Source organism: Rhipicephalus sanguineus, chromosome 1 (assembly GCF_013339695.2).
Source record: "Rhipicephalus sanguineus isolate Rsan-2018 chromosome 1, BIME_Rsan_1.4, whole genome shotgun sequence".
NCBI lineage: Eukaryota > Metazoa > Arthropoda > Arachnida > Ixodida > Ixodidae > Rhipicephalus > Rhipicephalus sanguineus.
Window position 1 is genome coordinate 39,836,910 of NC_051176.1, and position 19,247 is coordinate 39,856,156.

The window sequence follows — 19,247 nt, forward strand, 5'->3', positions numbered from 1 at the left end:
GAGACCATTTGAGGATGCGTAATAAAACAGTTCAATCCACAGGAAGCGAGAGATGAAGGAAGAATACGACGGAAAAGATAAAAATCGCCGGGGCCATTCGTCCCTGATGAAGCGAGATTTGTACTACTGATCTAAGATACATAGCTAAGTAATTTGATCGTCTATGCACTTCATTGCTTTGGCATTACGTATATACCCGATTTTAACGTATTTAGGCGCTACAGAACGGACGTAGGAGGGCTTGCATCGAACTCGATGTCGTGCCATGCTCGCTTGTACTTGCGAGTTGCAGCGTGCCGGAATAACTTAATCTTCTTTTTCATTGCACCCACAGTTCTCTTTGATGAGGTTCCTACTTTTATGAAGCGTGGATATGCGGAAGCTTTCCAGGTCCTTGATTTTCAGGAAACCGCGCCTTGACACCAAAGACAGAGGGGGGGGGGGATTCTATTGTGGCCTATGCACATTATCTTGCGGTCGGCTCTCTTTGTACTACCCAGTTAGCGCCAGGGCTGCGATGTGGGCGCTGGTGGCGGTGCTTTTGCAGCGCCGCCTGGGCGGAGTCTGACGTCTATAGCGCTGGATCGCGCACGCGAACTTCAACATTCATATAAAGTACCTTTCACGTCATATTCGCAGTTGATATTTTGCAGGTGATATACGCAAGTTCGCGGGAATGGATCCCACGGGCTATCTCGCCCGCGAAATTTTGTGTCAGTACACTTCTAAGTGCGGCATCATAGTTTGGCCTTGAGAAACGCGTCGTGCGATACAAAAACTCGCATGACCTTAACAAAAATCAAATAATAAAAATGGGGATTCCATCAAACCCAGGTATTCGGCGTGGCATGCACGCATTATACCATAGAGGAAGCCTGCGTTTGAAACTGCTTCAGAAAAATACCCTATAAGTAGGACCTCGTTGATACGTTCCCGCTACTACGCTCGCAGCCGGTAGCGTAGGAGCAGGGAAATCCCGCTCGTACGTTCGCAATCGTGAAAGCTAAAACTAACCCAATATAGCAATAGTGTTCCGGTTAATACGTTCCCAGAAAATACGGTTATTCGGCAGCATCGTTCATCACCACGGTAAACTGCGGTTGTATGATACGTTCTGCAGCAAGAAACTCCAATTCAGGTGTGCAAAAAGGGCCCTCGTGTACTTGTGAAGCGCTAAGTGGCAGAATGCCGCCGCGCGGCGGCGGCGGCTTATTCGCAGTGCCTAATTCCCCCCCCCCCCCCCCCCCCCCTGCGCGCCTCCTCTGTTTTGCTCAATTGTCCCCTCCGTGTCTTCTCCGAAATGATCGATCGCCCCCCCAGCCATTGCCTCGGCTCTCTGTCAACCACACACCGAACCGAAGGCATACGACCACGCTGGCCGTCAAAATCTTCAAACGGCTTTTAAAAAAATGTCTTTCCTGAAGCACTTAGCACGATTTCGCTGAGTACTGCAGATCCTGCATCCATAGCACGGTATGTAGATACGCACTCGTTGCACACACCTTTTTTCAGACACCACGGCTACAACAAGGAGAACACTGCGGAGCTAAAAATTCGGCACAAGGAATGGATGCTGTCATCCCTCCAGCCCACCACGGTTCGTACGAGACCTACAGAAACGCACATGCACCACCGATATAAAACTCGCCACGCCACATAACCATAGCAACGCTGCCTTTGCGCCCAGTAGATATGGCCGCTAAGACGTCATTTCTTTGACACTTTTCTCCCAGAGCGCGTTCATTTTAGGGTTGCTCCGCCCATCGCGCGGTGCACTTCCAGTCGGCATTCGATTTTCTCTGGCTGGACAGTTCTGCCTACCCGCGGGTCGCCAGAAACTGCCAGGAGTATTTGTTGCGGAAAATATCTTGAAGTTTTCTGGTTGTCAAACATGTTATCAGACGCAAAAAAGAGACGATGCGCGCTCACCGCCATTTTCTGGGGGCTCGACGGATCGCAATGCGGGCGCTGGGGGACTTCACCTTCGGTTGCCATTACGCCTGGCGTTATCTTTTCAAGCCGTTCCGCCATGCAAGATGGTGCGATTGCGAGTGGCGGCGAACATACCACCGCATGTTTCAAGTTAAGACAAAACGCAAACTGATCAGCGCGTGTGTCCGATGAAGTACGCGATAGCCGCGAGCAGCTGTCGCTTTCGGTATCACGTTCGCGAGATTTCACATCGTGTTGTACTGCGATTGTTACACACACTGCGCAGAGTTGAGCTTGTTAAGCCGTTAGCGGCGTGGCAGTTTTCGTCAAGGACCGGGCGAGTAGCGCGTGACCTTGCGAGCGTACGCGATCGTATCCCAAATGCGTATGCTCAAGAATATCACTTCTGCTCTTCTGCAAACGTAGCCCCATATCCCCAAGCGGCAATGCAGAAAGAATTGACGCTCACGCCGTGCAAAGTTTTGTTTGCTGCCACGGCAGTAGCGTTTCTTTACGCTTACGGTGGTTGTCCCAGCGTTCTATTTTGCAATCTTCGTGTTGTCTCGAGATTCCAACACACTTGACCACGACGTTGTTTCCCGTCAGGACGAGAACTAGCTGGCCGACCTCTGGCTTACTAGCTTACAAAACCATGTGCTCTAGGAAAGTTCTACCTGGGGGGCGATCGGAGATCTGTTCGTTCCGCTTGTTCGTTCTCCTGGGGAAGAACAAGCGCGCTGATTGGCTGAAGCGGGAGATGCCACTCAAGGCCGGGGGATGTCGCCATTTCTTTTTTTGCTTGATCTTTTCTTTTTTGATGACGTCATATCGCGGCATAACGAGTGGGGTGATCGGAGATCTCTGTTCTGCGCCGTTCGTTCTGTACCCATTCTGGCGTCGATCGCGATTGGCTGAAGCCGGAAAAAACCACGTCTCTGAGGGGCGTAGCCATTTTTCTTTTTTCTTTATCTTTTATTTTTTGGTGACATCATACCGCGTCATAACGAGCATGTCGTCTGCTACAAACGAAAGGAGCGCGAGACCGTTCGCACGCGTTCTCTCGAGCGAACAAACGGCTTCGCACGGCATGATGCGGCGGTTGCAGCTGCCGCAACAGCTGATTTTGAGAAAATGGCGCTTGCGACGTGTGCTTCTCTTGCGGTTGGAGGTGCGAGATGCGTTTGAAGACATGAGCGAGTGCGGCGTCGCTTTCTGTTCTCGAAACGAACAGTGCGAACAAAATGAACGGGCCTGTCACTGTGCTGTGGTCTCACGCGCAGGGACTTTAGTTCAAAAGCACTACCAGCTACTGCCACGTGTCGTCCCGGTCCTCACTCGTGAACGACGGCCCGAGTGGGCAAGACGGCGTAGGTATCTGTGGGTGCTCTTTTATAAAAGCCAGCAGAAGCTCCTTTTGACGATTCGACACCCGGGAGCCCAGCCAGACATTCTGGTGGGACGACATCTTGAAAAACTGCGCCAACCGCTACTTTCTTTTTTTCGCGTGCGCGACTTCACATAGCGAGCACGTTAGAAAAACTAACACCAATAAATATCAGCGCTCAAACCTATTGCTGTTTCAGAAACTGTTTGAGCTTGAAAAGAAAAACAATATCTTTTCGTATAACAACTGTATTTATTAGAAGGCGAAACACATCTCGTTTTGAAATATACGGTCTCCTTGCCGAGGACAAACGATGCGCGTCTACTTCCGGAAAGCTCGGGGCGCTCACCGCTTGACGATTGGCTGTCCTCTTCCTCTCGGCGGAAGAGAGCTGCGGACCGTCCACTTTTGTGACGTAACACCGCCAGAACGAACGCGGAACGAACAGAGATCTCCGATCCCCCCCCCCCCTGCTGCATGTTAGTGGTAGTCATGTTTACATACAACCTGGCTTTTTTTCATACTAAGCATTAAATAATTAACTTCAATTAGCCAACTTTTTTATGGTTCCTCGAATCGGAAAAATATTAACTTTAGGTTCTAGGACGCCTCAAAAAATCCTAGAATCAAGTATTCATTTGTGTTGAAGTGTACCTGGTTGTTTTTTCCGAGCAACAAACAAAAGCGCGCGAAACACGCCAAATATGAAATAGACGCACGCTCGCGCGCCGCTACTTAAGCGTCCCCAAGCGTTCTTTGACTGATACATGGCTGCGTTCGTTCATTGTACAGGGCTTCACGCTCTTTGATCGATGCGCATCAAAACACGCCGCCTACGCATCCATCATCGAGCGTGAAGCTTTGTACAATGCGGCGCTGTACGAACTCAGCCGTATATCAATCAAAGAACGCCTGCTGCTTGAATAGTGGCTCGCGAGCGCCCATCTATTTCATACTTGGCGTGTTTCGCGCGCTTTTGTTTCTTAGGGGAGAAGCACCTTAGGGTCTCGGCGTGTCGGCGTGCATCGCGCATCGTCGTCTGCTGTCGCGTGTGCATCGTCCTCTGCTCCATTTGCTTGAGCGCAAGAGAGGGCGCCACCGCCTCAGCGCTCGCCGTTTGGCGAGAGGGAGCGAACGGCGCGCGTTGGCTATGGAAACGCTCTTGTTATTTCTGCGATAAACGCTGAACTACCAGCTCGCAAAGAACGAGAACGCGCCCTCGCAGGCGAGAGACAACGCCGACGCAGGCAGCATCTGCTAGCGAGTTTCTTGATTGAAAAAACCGACTGCTCGCGCTGCACAGCCGTTCACTGGCAACGGCGTATGTATAGGCACTGGATCTTAGATCCAGTGCCTATATATATCCCTGGATCCTAGAGTGCATGGTTTTGTGTTTTTTTAAGTCTTGGTCCGAGTTAGCTGGGACACCCGGTATTCAGACATATAAACAGAAACGAAAAAGTAACATAAAGAAAAGGAAGCAGCACAAGCTTGACAAACTTTTCGTGAAGAGAGGCAACACAAGAGAGACGACTAATATATTCTTCCCCGCTTGTCTATGTGTTAGGCACACCGTACTCCATGTCATGTACACTGCTTTGCTATCGTTTACGAGAGAGATCATGCGGATAAAGCGAGCGAATTGACTAACTGGTTTTTCCGGGAGGCACCGTGCCGCATATCTTGTGGCCGGCCAACTCCAAGTAGTCGCTGTGGCAGCCGGGGCTGTACCCCAGGTCAAAGGCAACAAAGGTAACCAGCAGCGAGCAGACGGCGTCGCTGTGTCGCCGGATGAAGTACCGGCAGTCGAGGCCCGGCCTGTAGGGACCCGGGTAGCCGGGGCTCTCAAGCTCGAACTCTTCGAGGGCGTACAGTCGGTCGCAGCTGGGCGGCTGGTGCTGGTGCTGCTGCCGCTTGGTGGCGACGTCTGTAGAATCAGGCGGATGCGGATACGGCTTCGGGTGATAGAGCTCCGGTGGTCCACCACCCAGGGAAGACGGGGGACGGCCTGCGAAAACATAAAGGGCTGCCATCGCGTTGTTGTGACATGCATGTTCTGGTGGTGGCATGCTCTGGTGTTTCGTATAGCCGTGTAAGCGATGCAGAAGGGCGTAAACAGGCTGGTAAGGGGTGAACCAAATTTTACAGGCACCATTGTCATTCCCTGCCAGCCAACGTGTGCCGTTCTGTTTATCCTCGGAAGGTAATGTGGCATCACGGGGTCAACCTCTGTCCAGCTTGATAAGCGGAAGCTGGTAAGAATCTTTACAGTAAGTACTATCAGATAAGCGGGGATGCCTTCTGGTTGGCTGGCCTCGGCTCCGTCGCGACAAATAACTAGCAATATCGCTGAAAATGGGTGTGGAAGAGGAGAAGCTTGTTCTTTAAGTACACCACACATGGCGTTTTCCTTATAAGCTATCTTCCTCAGTGTAAACAGCCAGCCATAACATAGACGGCCGCGAAAGACTCCAATGCGCAAATGGAAGCAACTTAACAAAGGGAGCGAACGGCGGTTGTTAAAGAGGCACTGACACCAATTTTCCAACCCTATAGTTTACTCCGCCATACTAAAGTCTTGTTAACACAGACGGCTCTGAGCAAGTGGGAAGGTCAGTAGAAGCTCATAAGATCTTCCATTTTGACATTAAAATCAATTTTTCATGCGGCACCTACTGACATCGACACGAGCGCAACGTCAGTCTTCAGTATCAATTCTAATGACTTCACGCGCCAGTATGACTAGCTCTGAAGACGTCAAGGACCAAAACATACAAAAAGATGCTCTTACATTAATTTCTAATCGCTCCATGTAGTAAGCATCCTGGTTCTTCCATAAAGAAGACGCTTGAATATATTTGTCTTCGAATGTCCAAAATTCGGCATTAGATTTTGAATACCTAAAGTTCGTGGGATAAATATTATAGTCCTGATTAAAAGCGAGACAAGCGAATTCAGGGTCATGTGAACCATGGCGGGCCCACTGTGCGTGCAACTTTGTTTGAACTGAACAAACAAAAACGTTAGCTCTTAAATTCTTATCGTAGTACATGGGTAATGGAGGCCTAATGTGTCCGTGTTTGTGGCTATTTCTCGCATTGTATTAATTAGTCATACTGCGATTTCACGTGAATGAAAGGATAAAGCATCTTGCAAGGATGAAGGAAAAGAATGATATTGATCAACAACACATAGTGACTGCGTGTAGCATGCGCAACCCACCGTCACCTCCTTCCCCCATGGGACAGGACAGTTGTTTGTAGAAGCCGAGGAATCCTTTCCCTGTGTCATGGTCATTTGATATGAAATGCATAGTCACGCTACGGCGGGGCCCTTTGAAGTCCAGGATGCCTGGAGATGACGAAGAGAGCAGGTCAAATTTCGAGATTTAAGACACTGCGAAGGAAATGCAGTCGAGGCAGGCAGAGAGTTCGATGGAGTGACGAAATTAAGAAGTTTGCCTGGATAAAATGGAATCACAGCCTGCAGTGGACTAAAACAGGCTGAGAATGATGATGGGGATAATGACAGGAGTATTCGGCATCAACACTTTACGAGGACATCTTCAGCCAGTATAGCCATGACGAACAGCGAGATTCGGCTGCAGGAGTAGTGTACGAATACCTTTGTTACCTATTTCGCATTAAGCGTCATTCAAACGCATTATTCTCCTCGCACTGCGTGGTAGCTGTTTGTAGTATTGTGTTCATTACTCAGTCCTCAGAACTTTTTCATGAAACTCCCGTGATTGGCTCAGTTGATACGTCTGCCATCCTGAGGATGTCGTAATGGTGTGTTTTACTTCCTGGGTATCATACGCTCAAGCAGTCTTAAAACTCAATGGTGTCATGGCTGATGCAGTGACATATGTAATGTGCGGTATCCTGGTATGTTCAACATCGTTAAGATCTCTTTAACTGTGTATCGACGGCAGCAGAGCACAGCCAGTTGATCATAGTCCTCCACGTGATTTCTAATCTAGTAGAATGATGCGTTTCGCACGTTCTATTGCCCTGGCAGCTGGAATCCGTAGATCCGTCCCCTGAGAAATTTCCTTTCGACGGGTGTTTCCTGCCCCGTTGCAGTGGTGCAAAAAACACTATTCGCCACAACGCTATGCGACTACGCTTTGAAAGATGAACTGCGTTTCTCGCAAGTATTGTGCGTTTACGTTTTCAGAAGGATTGAGGTAAAGCGTTCAGCGTATAAGCGGCGTGAATGGCACTGTTCAAGCGCTTTTGCTACTGTGGAATGTCCTCACAACACGCAGCTTGCTATTATGCTGTCTATAGCCTCGGCAATGTAAGAAACAAGAATATTCTGCGCAGTTGATGCGTTTCGCACGCTGAACACACGGTACATAACACCGAAGGCGCCGACTTGAAGCCGTTGCACATACCAGACATGGCTGTTTCCAAATGAACACTGTTGTAAAGCTGGCAGACGGCTCAAAACCAGAATCTGATACTGAGCTGTTCATTAAATTGACACACATACAGGGCGATACCGTTTTCACTGCCGACTGAATTCCAAGGTTATCTAGTATATCTTCTGCTTACGGACTCTGCTGAAATTGGCAGCGTCGTTGCAAGGCAGTGCAATGCGGAAAAGTATATTTGACGAGCCCAAGTATTCAAACAATTCAGTGGGCGAAGACCACTCACGTATCTGGCCCTCCAGCTGGCGGTTGCAGTAGCGGACACCATTGATCTCCATGAAGTCGGCGCCACACTGGCCGTCCGGTCGATTGTTTGAGTGCAGGTTGAACTGGATGAACGACAGCTCTACCCTGAAAGCGGGCACACACGTGTGTCCTGGACTTTCCATTTCTTCACTGCTCTCCTTATTTGCCGATCTACCAAAGTTATGCGTGGGCTGGCATTTGGTGTAACCGTCGTTCTACATTTAGCGTAGACCGCAAAGTCAGTGCATTACCACGAATCTAGTATTGACCACACATCCAGCACAATTCCATAGTTCACCATGAATCATGATTAAACGGCCTTGACGACTTAGTCACCCTCATGTGCGGTCAACCGCCTTCTTCCTTTGTAATACCATATATTTCACTCGTTGGGATACATGGCCTGCTTATATATACTATATACTAGATTTACAGACAATCAAGGGCTTTTTTTAGTGTTAAAGGAAGCGTGAATTTCCTTTCCACGACAATGTAAAAGGGGAGGGCAACTAGCACACAACAATACGAGGGGTTTTGGTCGCAGGGAGTGACAGACCATAGCACCAGTAGGCTTATGTCGCACATTTTCTTGTGATATATCACAAAAATGTGCGTATTTAGTCCGACAAGGTGTTGCATGGATACGCTGTTTGCACTGATTGCAATTATTTAGGCTCTCTTCGCAATATTATGCGATAGTGAGGCCAAAAGCAACTTCTTTGATAGATTTAGTCTCCTTTCACTGATTGCCGCTGAACCATGTTGACTTCTGAGCCAATGGTTCACGTATGCCATATCGGTCACTGCCGTTCAATGATATAAAACTTCAGTGAGTAGATTTTGTGCGCTCATTTTTTAAGCTAGACAGAGTGTCCGCGTGAGTTACCGTCGTACATTCGTGACACTATGCTACTACGGTAAACGGCTCATTGGTCGCTCTCAGTCATCAAAGCATTCTGGTGACAGTTATCAGAAAACACCGACTTACCTGCATTTGTCGGGAGCAGCGGCGATCACGCGATAAGTGCAGGACATCTGGTTGGGGTAAGGGCCCGGAAATCCTTGGCTGTAGAATACGCCGCTCTGGTCACAGAACTCGTACATGCACGGCACTCCCAGGGCCGGGGCTTTCTCTGCACCGCAGTAAACGGTTCACTTCGAGCGGATCAAGTGCAGCATAATATATGCGGTGCACATTTCCGCCGTTCGGCTTGAGCGTCTACAGATGACTGAGTGTGCCGTGTTCGGGAGCTGTAAAAGCGATGCGGCGCTAGCCCTCTGTGTTAGCACAGCTTTAATCCTTACGCCTGAAAAGTGCATGCCGCAGCAGCATTACCCATGGGCGACGTAGAAGTCGTTTAGTGAACGCACTAAAAGGCAGAACGTTTAGAACATACCAGCATTAGTAATAACTGCATGCGAGCGGGATCGCAAGCACAAAGAAAACAAAACCGCGCAACTACTGATGCCCATGTATAAGGAGAATCCAATGTAGCCGACAGAAATATCGCTTCATAAATTCTACCCATTTAACTTTACGCAATTCACTGTACGAACGTAACCTATCGCTTCTATGGGATCATATACTTTCTTTATTAACACGAAAGTGTTTTATGCCGGGGTCCATCACGGCTCCACTGACGCATTTGCGTCACGGATATGACGTTGTAAAATATAAAGACTAACATACGGCAAACAAAAAAATAGAAGAAAAAGTTCTGTTACCGGGAGTCGAACTTACGACCCCTCGATCCCCAGCACGCAGCGCGAAACGACTCCGCCACAGACGGCACGTTCGTCGTCATGCTAACAGCGTGCTATTTATGTACACCATTTGCCGGTGCCGGTACTCAGAGATCGGTGGTACATCAGCGTGTTTTTGTTATCACTAACGAGATGGCGCGAAGGGATCGAAGGGCGCGCTTTAAAGGGACCGACAACTGCCCAGGACATGAAATGTGATGACTGCACTGATGGAAAGATTGTCCGTCGCATTGACTCAAACCAACCCTGTTTATCTCGCGAGAGGCGGATTTATGTTTTTATTTCTTCATTGAAAGTCGCGAAAAGTGACCTTTGGCGCCTCTGGCGGCAAAATAAAAAACGGCCCGATGAAGCCGGTCACGTGACCATTGATTGGTGTATGCGTTCGATGACTTTTCTGTTAGTACCGAAATATTGTTCATTTCTTTATATTAAAAGATATTACTCCATAAAAATGTACATATAGGCCTCCTTTAGTTGTATGCAACAAAGTGGCGCTGCCTTCGCTTGGCGTAATGATCCCATGCCGCGAAAAGCCATCCATGACACAGGCGCAGGCAACCTTGGTCGCAGGCGCGCACAACGCTGTACAAATACCGAGAAGGTGTATAAAGCCACATCATCTCATTGTAACAGCTTGCTATTTTCAAAAATGGCTGGAAAGCTCAAAATAAAGGTGGTTAAGCATGGCTACAGTAACTTCCACAAGTGCTTCCACAAGTACAGCTTCCACAAGTGCTAGCGGCATTGCTATTAATTCTCAGCGTTGCTGGAGCTAGCCTTCATGCGTGTTTGGAGCCTTTCAGGTCGAAAAATACTGCTTATAAAATAACTACGTGCTTTTAGGATAAACCACTGCAGCTACAAACGCTACGAAGGGTAAGCTTCCTGTCGCGCCGTAAAAAGCTGGGTCGAGAAAAATCAGTTGTCGGTCCCTTTAAAGGTCACCGCCCCACGCGTTGAGATGAGCGTGCGCCTCTACAGGGTGTGGTCGCTCGTGCACACGCGCTTATCTTGTACGTCTTGCGCTCTCACCGCAAGTTTGCGTGGAAGTTACAGAGAGCACGAAGGTCACATCGCTTACTGCAGCGGCCGCTTTTTTCCCTTATTGCTTAAATAACGTCCACGTTGTCTCATACTGTCTCATGTTGCATCAGATGATAAACTTGGGCCAGTTTATTGTAACTATCATGTAACGCAAGGCGTAAAATTAAAAAAAAAAAGGCGAAGCGAGGTGTACGAACATAAAAACATTACAGCAGGAACCTTTAAGGGACTGAAGCTATGCGAGAGCGTCAGTACTTACCAAGTCCCGCGCCCGGCGGCAGCCGCGAGCCACACTCAACCTGGCGAGCCTTGATGTGGAAACCAGGCCGACTTCCACTTTGGTCGGACCGGAAGCGGAAGACCATCTGCGAGCTGCTGAAATGCACCAGTCCTGGCATGCACAAAAAAAGAAAGTGAGACACATTGGTTTCGTTGAGAAAATATACGTATATCCTTAATTAGCGCATCAGGTGAAACTCACTCTTTGATCCCGGCGGAAGGACACCGCACACGCGCTCCCCGTCTATCTCGAGAAAGTCCGAGAAGCACTCGTTGTCTTTGTCTACGTCGAAGTCGATAAAGGTGAACTCCACGCTGCATATGTCACGTGAAGCCTGCATGCACAAACGACAGGATCGTCAGTACGCACGTTGCCTTCTATAGCGGGGATATCGTGGATGATGGTTCAGTGGCTATCTGCACCCACCGTGCTAGTTTTAGCAGCCATAATTAAGAAAAACCACCGCTGCTAAGCGGCGATTCACACATACGGCTTCTATCTGCACCGAAGTGTCATGTCACGTAAGAGCGCATTACTGGACCACCAAACTTCTATCACGGAGATATTGCTGCCTGCTCCTATAAATGTGCCATCAACAAGGGCCGTTAACGCAAATGTGCATTTAAGTTTTACTTTCGTTTTTTGTGATACCGCCCTAGGTATTTCAGATGATCACGGAAACTCTTAGCAACGCTTCCGGCGACACCTCAAATGACAGCCCCCAACGCCTCACCCACACTTCATGGCAAATGCTTTTTTTCCTTGTTTTGTTGGAGCATTGTCTCTACCGACACAGACCGGTCGTACACAACTCGTTAAGTGAGCGTCTGTGAGCCTCTTTGAACAAAAAACTGCGAACACTGTATACACAAAATTCACACAGGTGATCTCCAAATTTAAAGAGGACCTGCAAGACTTTCCCAAGTAATCACTGAACGACTTCATTAAAGGAGTTTATTGCCTTACGAATCGACTGCCACAAGAATTTTTAGAATCTGTCAAGTACAAGCGGAGTTGCAGGGATTTGTCGCACGCTTTAAGCGCCTTCTCACTCCTTTCGTATCGCGAGCGCGCTGAAAGCTACGCAGTGGGGAGGGGGAGGGGGGGTGAAGAGGGTCCAAGAAGCTATGTCAGAGCCTTGAACACTTTTGTTTGTCTTCGACACTCAGTGTGATCGCGAGCAAGTGCACGGGAATGTCGCGGCATCCCGCGGCAGCCGCGGTAACTATGCAGCTCACGATGCTCACATCAGCCAATGACCGTGGACTTTGTGTTTATGGCACGGTTATTTGGGTTTATGGCATCATTTGTCGAGAGAAGCGCCACCAATTTCTAGCTGACTTTGAAAATTAATTGTAAATTCAAGGCAGCGTGCTGCGTTGTAATGTTTGGCTCACATGTTCTCAGGAGCTACCTATCGGCAGCGTTTTCTGCCCATGCTTAAAAAGTGCTCCAGGGCTCCTTAAACTATTGTCGCTCACTTCTCCACTAAGTACACGTCATCTTACATGTGTCTTGAGACTACTTCAACGTTTCGCAGTACAGTACCCTTTACCATAAGGATGGACCTCATGGGAAGCGATGCGAGTTTGTTCAGACATACTATGGCGGCAGCCATGTCTGAGCTAGCCATCTTTCACTCGTTTGCAGTGTATTTCATCAACGTAACAATAAATGAATAAATAAATAAATAAGCAAATAAATTGTTAAAATATATTTATTGCATCAGTATGTGGTGGTAGGGCACATACTTGCGCACTCTGCTTTAAGCTTGTTATTGCTAGATTAAGAGAATCTATCAAAATAAACAACTAGTATTACGTTGAAACTTCTGGGAAAATTTGCGTAATCTATGTGATAGACATGTTTGTTGTCAGATTCACCACAAGGCTCACAACGGCGTGTCATAGCGGCATGGCATAAATATCGCTACGTGATGATGTACTTATGAGCGTTACATACACTCTTTAAAGGTGGTAGTAAAAAAGATAGCAGCTGCAGCATTTACTACCTTCGCGTCACGTTTACCACCTTTCGCTAACGTTTTCTCCTTTATAGGTAGTAAATAGTATCGTTACAACTTAGCGCGTTAGGATTAGCAGAGGTTACCACTTGAGCATGTGACAAATTAGTAAATATTAAAAGAGAGCTTTAGTACCGGAAACCCCAAGCCGCTTGCATACTCACTCTGTCGCGTTCCCTTGTATTTTCCTTTGGTGCGGCTGGGGTATGGTATGGTGTAATTGTGGCGGTATTATGAAGAGTTTATATATATATATATATATATATATATATATATATATATATATATATATATATATATATATATACATATATATATATATATATATATATATATATATATATATATATATATTGTAGTGGGGAAGAGAGACAGCGAGACAGCATCGAGTAGGAGTGGAAGAAGACCAAGACGAAGAGCCGATTGAGAGCGCGCGTGACAGTTTTTCAGCCGCTGAACCCGGGCCTTTGGTTTTGTGAATAAACCCCCTTATAATTTGGTGGAGGTGCTGGGTAGTCTTCGAAGCTGGATCTACGAAGCCGCACCTTACCTCCAGTGTCAGCAATGCCGGAAGAATCCGCCAACCAAGGTACCTCCCAGATTCCCGCCACTGCATGTCCTGGCGTGTTGCCACTGCGTCACCCGCCGATCTTCAGCGGCACTGACGACCAAGACGTTGAGGAGTGGTTGGCTACATACCACAAGGTGAGCGCAGCGAACAAGTGGGACGATGCGGCTAAGCTGACTTATGTCAGCTTTTACTTGGCCGGCGTCGCTAGTCTCTGGTTGCGGAATCACGAAGCTGATATTACCAACTGGGCTTCGTTCAAGACAGCCTTTTCAGAAGTCTTCGACCGCCCCGCTGTACGAAAGCTCCGCGCAGAACAGCGACTTCGTGAGCGCGCTCAACAGCCAGGAGAGAACTTCACCAGCTACATCGAAGACGTTGTTGACTTGTGCAAGCGGGTGAACCCATCGATGCTCGAAGCAGACAAGATCAAGCAGATACTCAAGGGAATAGCCGATGACGCATTCCAGATGTTGTTAGCCAAGGACCCACAAACCGTAGCCGAACTGGTCAGTTTGTGCCAGAGTTTCGACGAGTTGCGCAAGCAACGCGCCCAGACACGACGCTCTCTGGAACAGCGTGACTCGATCGCAGCTTTGACTCTCGGAGACCAGAATTCCATGTTGGTTCAGATAAAACAGTTTGTGCGTGAGGAGGTCGCTCGGCAGCTCTCCATATTATCAAGCACTCCCGAACCAGCACAGACACATCATCTGACCCCAGCCATGAGACAAGCTATCCAAGAAGAGGTAACTGGCGCTTTGCCTTTCCCTCGTTCACCACCTCTGGAGGCTGCACCCTTGACGTACGCACAGGTCGTCGCAGCCAGAGCGCCCCGTCAGCCAACTAGTTCTCCCTCGCCGGTGCCTGTTCAGTCGTCACCAGTTCCGTTCGGACGACCAGTCGCTACGTTTCCTAACCCGTGGCGCACCGCAGACAACCGCCCTATCTGCTATTCTTGCGGCTATGCCGGACATGTGGCACGTTTCTGCCGCCGCCGCCCTCTCGTCCACACAGATACCATGCCACGATCTTCGCACGACCCTCGACGGTTTAGCGGCACATCAAGGCCACAAGAATCTTCTTCACCCGACCGCCTCCCCTCAGTTAGCCGCCGATCTCCATCGCCCCGACGTCGCTCCTTGTCACCTATGCGCCGTCGACCCTACCCTTCAGACACGGAAAACTAGATGCCGCAGTTCCCGAGGCACGAACTGCGTCGTCGTCGAAAGAATCAAGTCCTCGCATTTCTCCGGCAAACCTCATCGAAGTTTTTGTGGATGGCTTTGTGGAAGGTTTTGTGAATAAACCCCCTTATAATATATATATATATATATATATATATATATATATATATATATATATATATATATATAAAGTGCTAACAAAGGACCCGGAAGTAAAAGTTGAAAAAAATCAAGCACGTAGGAAAAATTGTTCAGTAAAGGACTGATGTTTCGGCCGCGGGACCGGCCTTCGTCGGAGTGATGCGAACATGCGACGGTACCGCAATATAAAATGCGCAGTAACGTATCATAGCGCTGTTATTAGCTGACAAGCGGTTGTTAAAAGCACGTGGGGAAACGGTGCGCGTGATAGGACAAGAAAAAACGAGAGTACACGCGTGCGCCCTTGCGCAAGACAAAACGAATAAAAGAGTAAAAAATGATTAACAATGAGCAAAAAATGATGAAGCCACATAACGCGTGAGTCACCGGCACAAACATCAATAGCACGTCATAGGTACAACTGCGAGCAAGTTATCGATAAACATAAACGCGGGTGTAACATCTTGTCATGATCCGACAAAGCTCAAACAGGGAACTAATCTATCTGCGTGAAAGCATAGCGGCAATAATAGCGGGGTACTCAAGAATGTTTAGGAAACTAAATGGGTAAAAATGAAAGTTTGCCAGCGCTTTCATTCATACCACAAGTGACGGCTTTAAACTTATAGATTAAATACGATTCTCGAAGCTCTCTTTCGTGGTGGGAACGGAAACCAGATTGAAGGATTGTAGCTGTAATATTATCAAATGAGTGGCCCGGAATGTGCACGTGTTTTGATAGCGGAAGGTTAGGAATGGTGGCAGCATGACACTTGTGGTTGTTGAACCGATATCTGAAGGGCGTTCCGGTTTGTCCAATGTACTGTAATTTGCAGACGGAACATTCGAGCAAATAGATGCAATTGTGTCACACGTAAAATTTCCTTTAATTTTATAGAAGAAATCAGAAGCAGTGCTTTTAGCAATGTGTGACGTCGTCATATGCGCGCAAACCTTGCATCGTGGTTTTTTGCAAGGTCGGCAACCGACATTATCGGGAACCCTTGTTTTAGATGAAGTTAGGATGTCATGCAGATTGCGAGACCGTCTGAAGACTACCCGAGGTGGCAATGGAAAGATTACTTTAAGATGGGCACTCTGCGCTAGTATGTTGAAATGTTTTTTGAGAATTGAGGAAACGTTTGGCACCGATGCTGAGTGTGTTAGAACTAGATTACTTTGTGCCTGAACGGATGGTTGCTTTTTAGCGCTGAACAAATCCTTGCGATTCAGCGCATCGGCTCTTCTGACGGCATCCTCAACAATGCGGGGTGGGTATTGCTGCTGAATCAAAGATTCACGGAGTTGTACGCAGTTTGCATGAAAGTCTGACTGCTCAGAGCAAATTCTCTTAAAGCGGAGCGCCTGACTGTACGGTATACTGGTTTTCCAATGTTTTACATGCGAACTTTTAAAGTGAAGATAACGGTGCCTGTCTGTAGGTTTCCTGTAAAGCCTAGTGGTTAGTTTGTTGTCAGAGATGCAAACTGTGACGTCCAGAAAGTTAACGGTAGAACGAGAGTAATCATGCGAAAACGAAATAGATTGGTGAACAGTGTTGAAATCAGCTATAAAAGATAAAAGTTCATTTTCACCATGGGGCCAGATCAAAAAGATGTCATCTATAAATCGCTTATAATAAAGAGGCTTTAACGCGCGATTTCTTAAAAAGTCATTTTCCAGAACAGACATGAAAAGGCTAGCGTAATTAGGTCCAATGCGAGTGCCCATTGATGTTCCACTTACTTGAAGGTAGTGGGAGCCATCAAATTCAAAATTATTAAGCTGTAAGATTAATTTCAATAAGGTAGCTAATGTATCACTTCCAATGGGCTTATATATATATATATATATATATCCATTGGGGTGCTTTTATACTGTGTGTTCGTAGTAGTAGCACTAATGGACTTTTATTTCAGCCAAATTTAGAGGCCGAGCATTTCGACGCGACCAGTCGGCGCTGTTCCCTTCGGCGCCGATCCAGTGGAGCCAGGTGGTAATGGCGAGGGAGGACAGGAGCCGGATTGCTAAGTAGTTGGGCAGTGCAAAAAGGCAGGGTGACAGGTCTGAATATGTAGAACGGCAACTGAGACAGTAGGTGTCAAACCTGTATTTTTAAAGAAGTAGGCGAGAGGGGGTGATCAGGCAATTTATTTGGATGTGCCGCAGAAGGCCAGCCTCTAGCAGAGTGAGTGATGGATGAGGGGGAGAGTAGAGCCGCTTGTCAAGTCGGAGCTGGAGGTATAACTGTTTAATTGTACGGTAAGATTGCCCGTCTTTCTCTTACCAGAGAAAGACGGGCAATCTGAGAGTCATGGTGGAGAGAAAGAAGAGAACGTAGTGGATGGAAGAGGCCAGTGGCAAAGAGCTTAAGGGTAGAGGCAGTGATAGGGAGGTTCATAGCTGCCTTGTAGTGTCCTAACAGAGCTGTTTCGGGGGTGAGAAGTTGGGTTTGGGTGAATTGAACGTAAGGTACAAAATGCAGGAACTTTTTGAGGGCGAGCGCATGGACAACTTGGCATGCATGAGCATCGAGGAGACCAGACTGCCGAGTGACAACGCGTCGAAGGAGGTGAGTTACCGAGTGGCAGGTCCTGACAGCGTGATGGAGGGTGTGCGCGGTCTTGGCCGCATGCCAAGGGGAAGCCAAGAACTTTGCATTGTTCAACGGTAGGAATGGGAGAGCAAGAAAGATGGAGACGAGGGCATAGTGGGAGCATTGGTAAGCGAAACGATTGAGCAAAAGCAGCTCAGATTTCTCTGGAGCAGGAGACTGGCCAGCAGTGTTCAGAAAGGAAGTGCTAAGATCTAGGCCATGTTGTAAAGTATCCTGCTCTTGGCCGGGAGACCCAGGCGTACACCATACATTATTATGTGAGGGTGTCATTGTAGCGTGTATTTACCAAGTTAATCACATGAACAATGCCATACGGTCTTTCTTTATTTCAGCTTGTCAGGGTAGTACGGTTACTGACATAGCATTGCTACTTTCCTGTAGGTAGTAAATGCGAGTAGTAAGTGTCATGCATAGGTAGTAAATGTTGTGACAAGCGCTTACAACTTCAAATTTAATAAGTGCCACTACTTTTTTAAGACTGTATACCTACAACTTCATGAGGGTGAAGTAAGACCAAAAAATGAGCTAGTTGATACATATACATCTTAGAAACGTCGAGCGTGAACTTTGACAGGGACAAAGAGGGAGGGAACGACACCAGGGCTTGTGTCGTTCACTTCTTCTTTCTCCCTGTCAAAGTTCGCGCTCGACGTTTCTAAAATGTTCATGATGGTATTTGAAGAGATTCGACGTACATACACACCAATCTCTAGCAGCTCTCGGATCCTCAGGAGGCGAAAACGCAGCGAGGAAAGCTGATTTGTCTACATACCGATCGTCAGAAGGCAAATAGCTCAGCTCTGTGATCTGACATTATGCGAATTCAAGCGGAACAGGATGATACTCTGCCTAGCACTCTTTGCGTTTCTTACGCGGTCGTGCGTTCTATCACACGATGGCGTAAGACATTTTTAAAGGCAGCAACTGTTTCTAGGCCGGGCACTGTGCCTTTTGCCGCATTACATTGAAGGAAAGAATGATCTGTAAAAACAGCTCCAATTATTCTCAAGTATACTTTCATTGGAGTGAAGTCCTACGCATTAGCATCGAAATCAGCCATAAACAATACTGCGATGGCGCGTAGAGTGGCCTTAAAGCTTTCAAAACACGGACGTCTAATTGCGCACGAGCCTTAACTCACGACGCACCGACCTGAAAGACGATGTACTTGCAGTCCAGGTGGGGCGGGTAGCCCCCCGGGTAGTTAGGGCTGCGCACATCGAACAGTCTGTTCGTGAGGATCTTGTCGCACTTGTGGTGCTCCGGGGGCTGACCGCCGACGCCCAGGGTTGAGGTGGTGAAGCCGCTTTGCAGGGGCCTGAAGGGCGGCGGCCGCGGTGACTGTGCATCGTCCTCGTCGACGCACTCGACTTGGCGCAACCGAATTTGGAAGCCCGGTCGGGAGTTGGCCGCGTCCGAGTGAAAGTGCAAATGCTTCTCGTTCTCCTCGAAGTCGTACATACCTGCGCCCCACGAAACACGGGACTAGCGTCACTGGCGTGCAGAAGTACCGCACTTTTCCACATACAGACAACTGCATTAGCTAGGTCATACCTATCGGAAGACTCACCGTGGAAATGGCAAGGGGAACGAAAGGACCACCAACCACAATAATTAAAA

At 48.0% G+C, this 19,247-nt stretch overlaps 1 protein-coding gene across 1 annotated transcript in view; it reads right to left on the reverse strand.

Annotated features, from left to right (window-relative positions):
- LOC119382427 (cubilin) overlaps positions 1 to 19,247 on the reverse strand; it is a 126,283-nt gene that overhangs the window by 37,253 nt on the left and 69,783 nt on the right. Inside the window, exons 13-19 of the mRNA XM_049413133.1 lie at positions 18,780 to 19,090; positions 11,293 to 11,425; positions 11,071 to 11,202; positions 8,989 to 9,133; positions 7,981 to 8,105; positions 6,539 to 6,667; positions 4,968 to 5,480 (exon numbers count right to left, since the gene is read on the reverse strand). Of these exons, the coding sequence (XP_049269090.1) occupies positions 4,968 to 5,480; positions 6,539 to 6,667; positions 7,981 to 8,105; positions 8,989 to 9,133; positions 11,071 to 11,202; positions 11,293 to 11,425; positions 18,780 to 19,090 (1,488 nt within the window). The remainder of the gene's footprint in view (positions 1 to 4,967; positions 5,481 to 6,538; positions 6,668 to 7,980; positions 8,106 to 8,988; positions 9,134 to 11,070; positions 11,203 to 11,292; positions 11,426 to 18,779; positions 19,091 to 19,247) is intronic.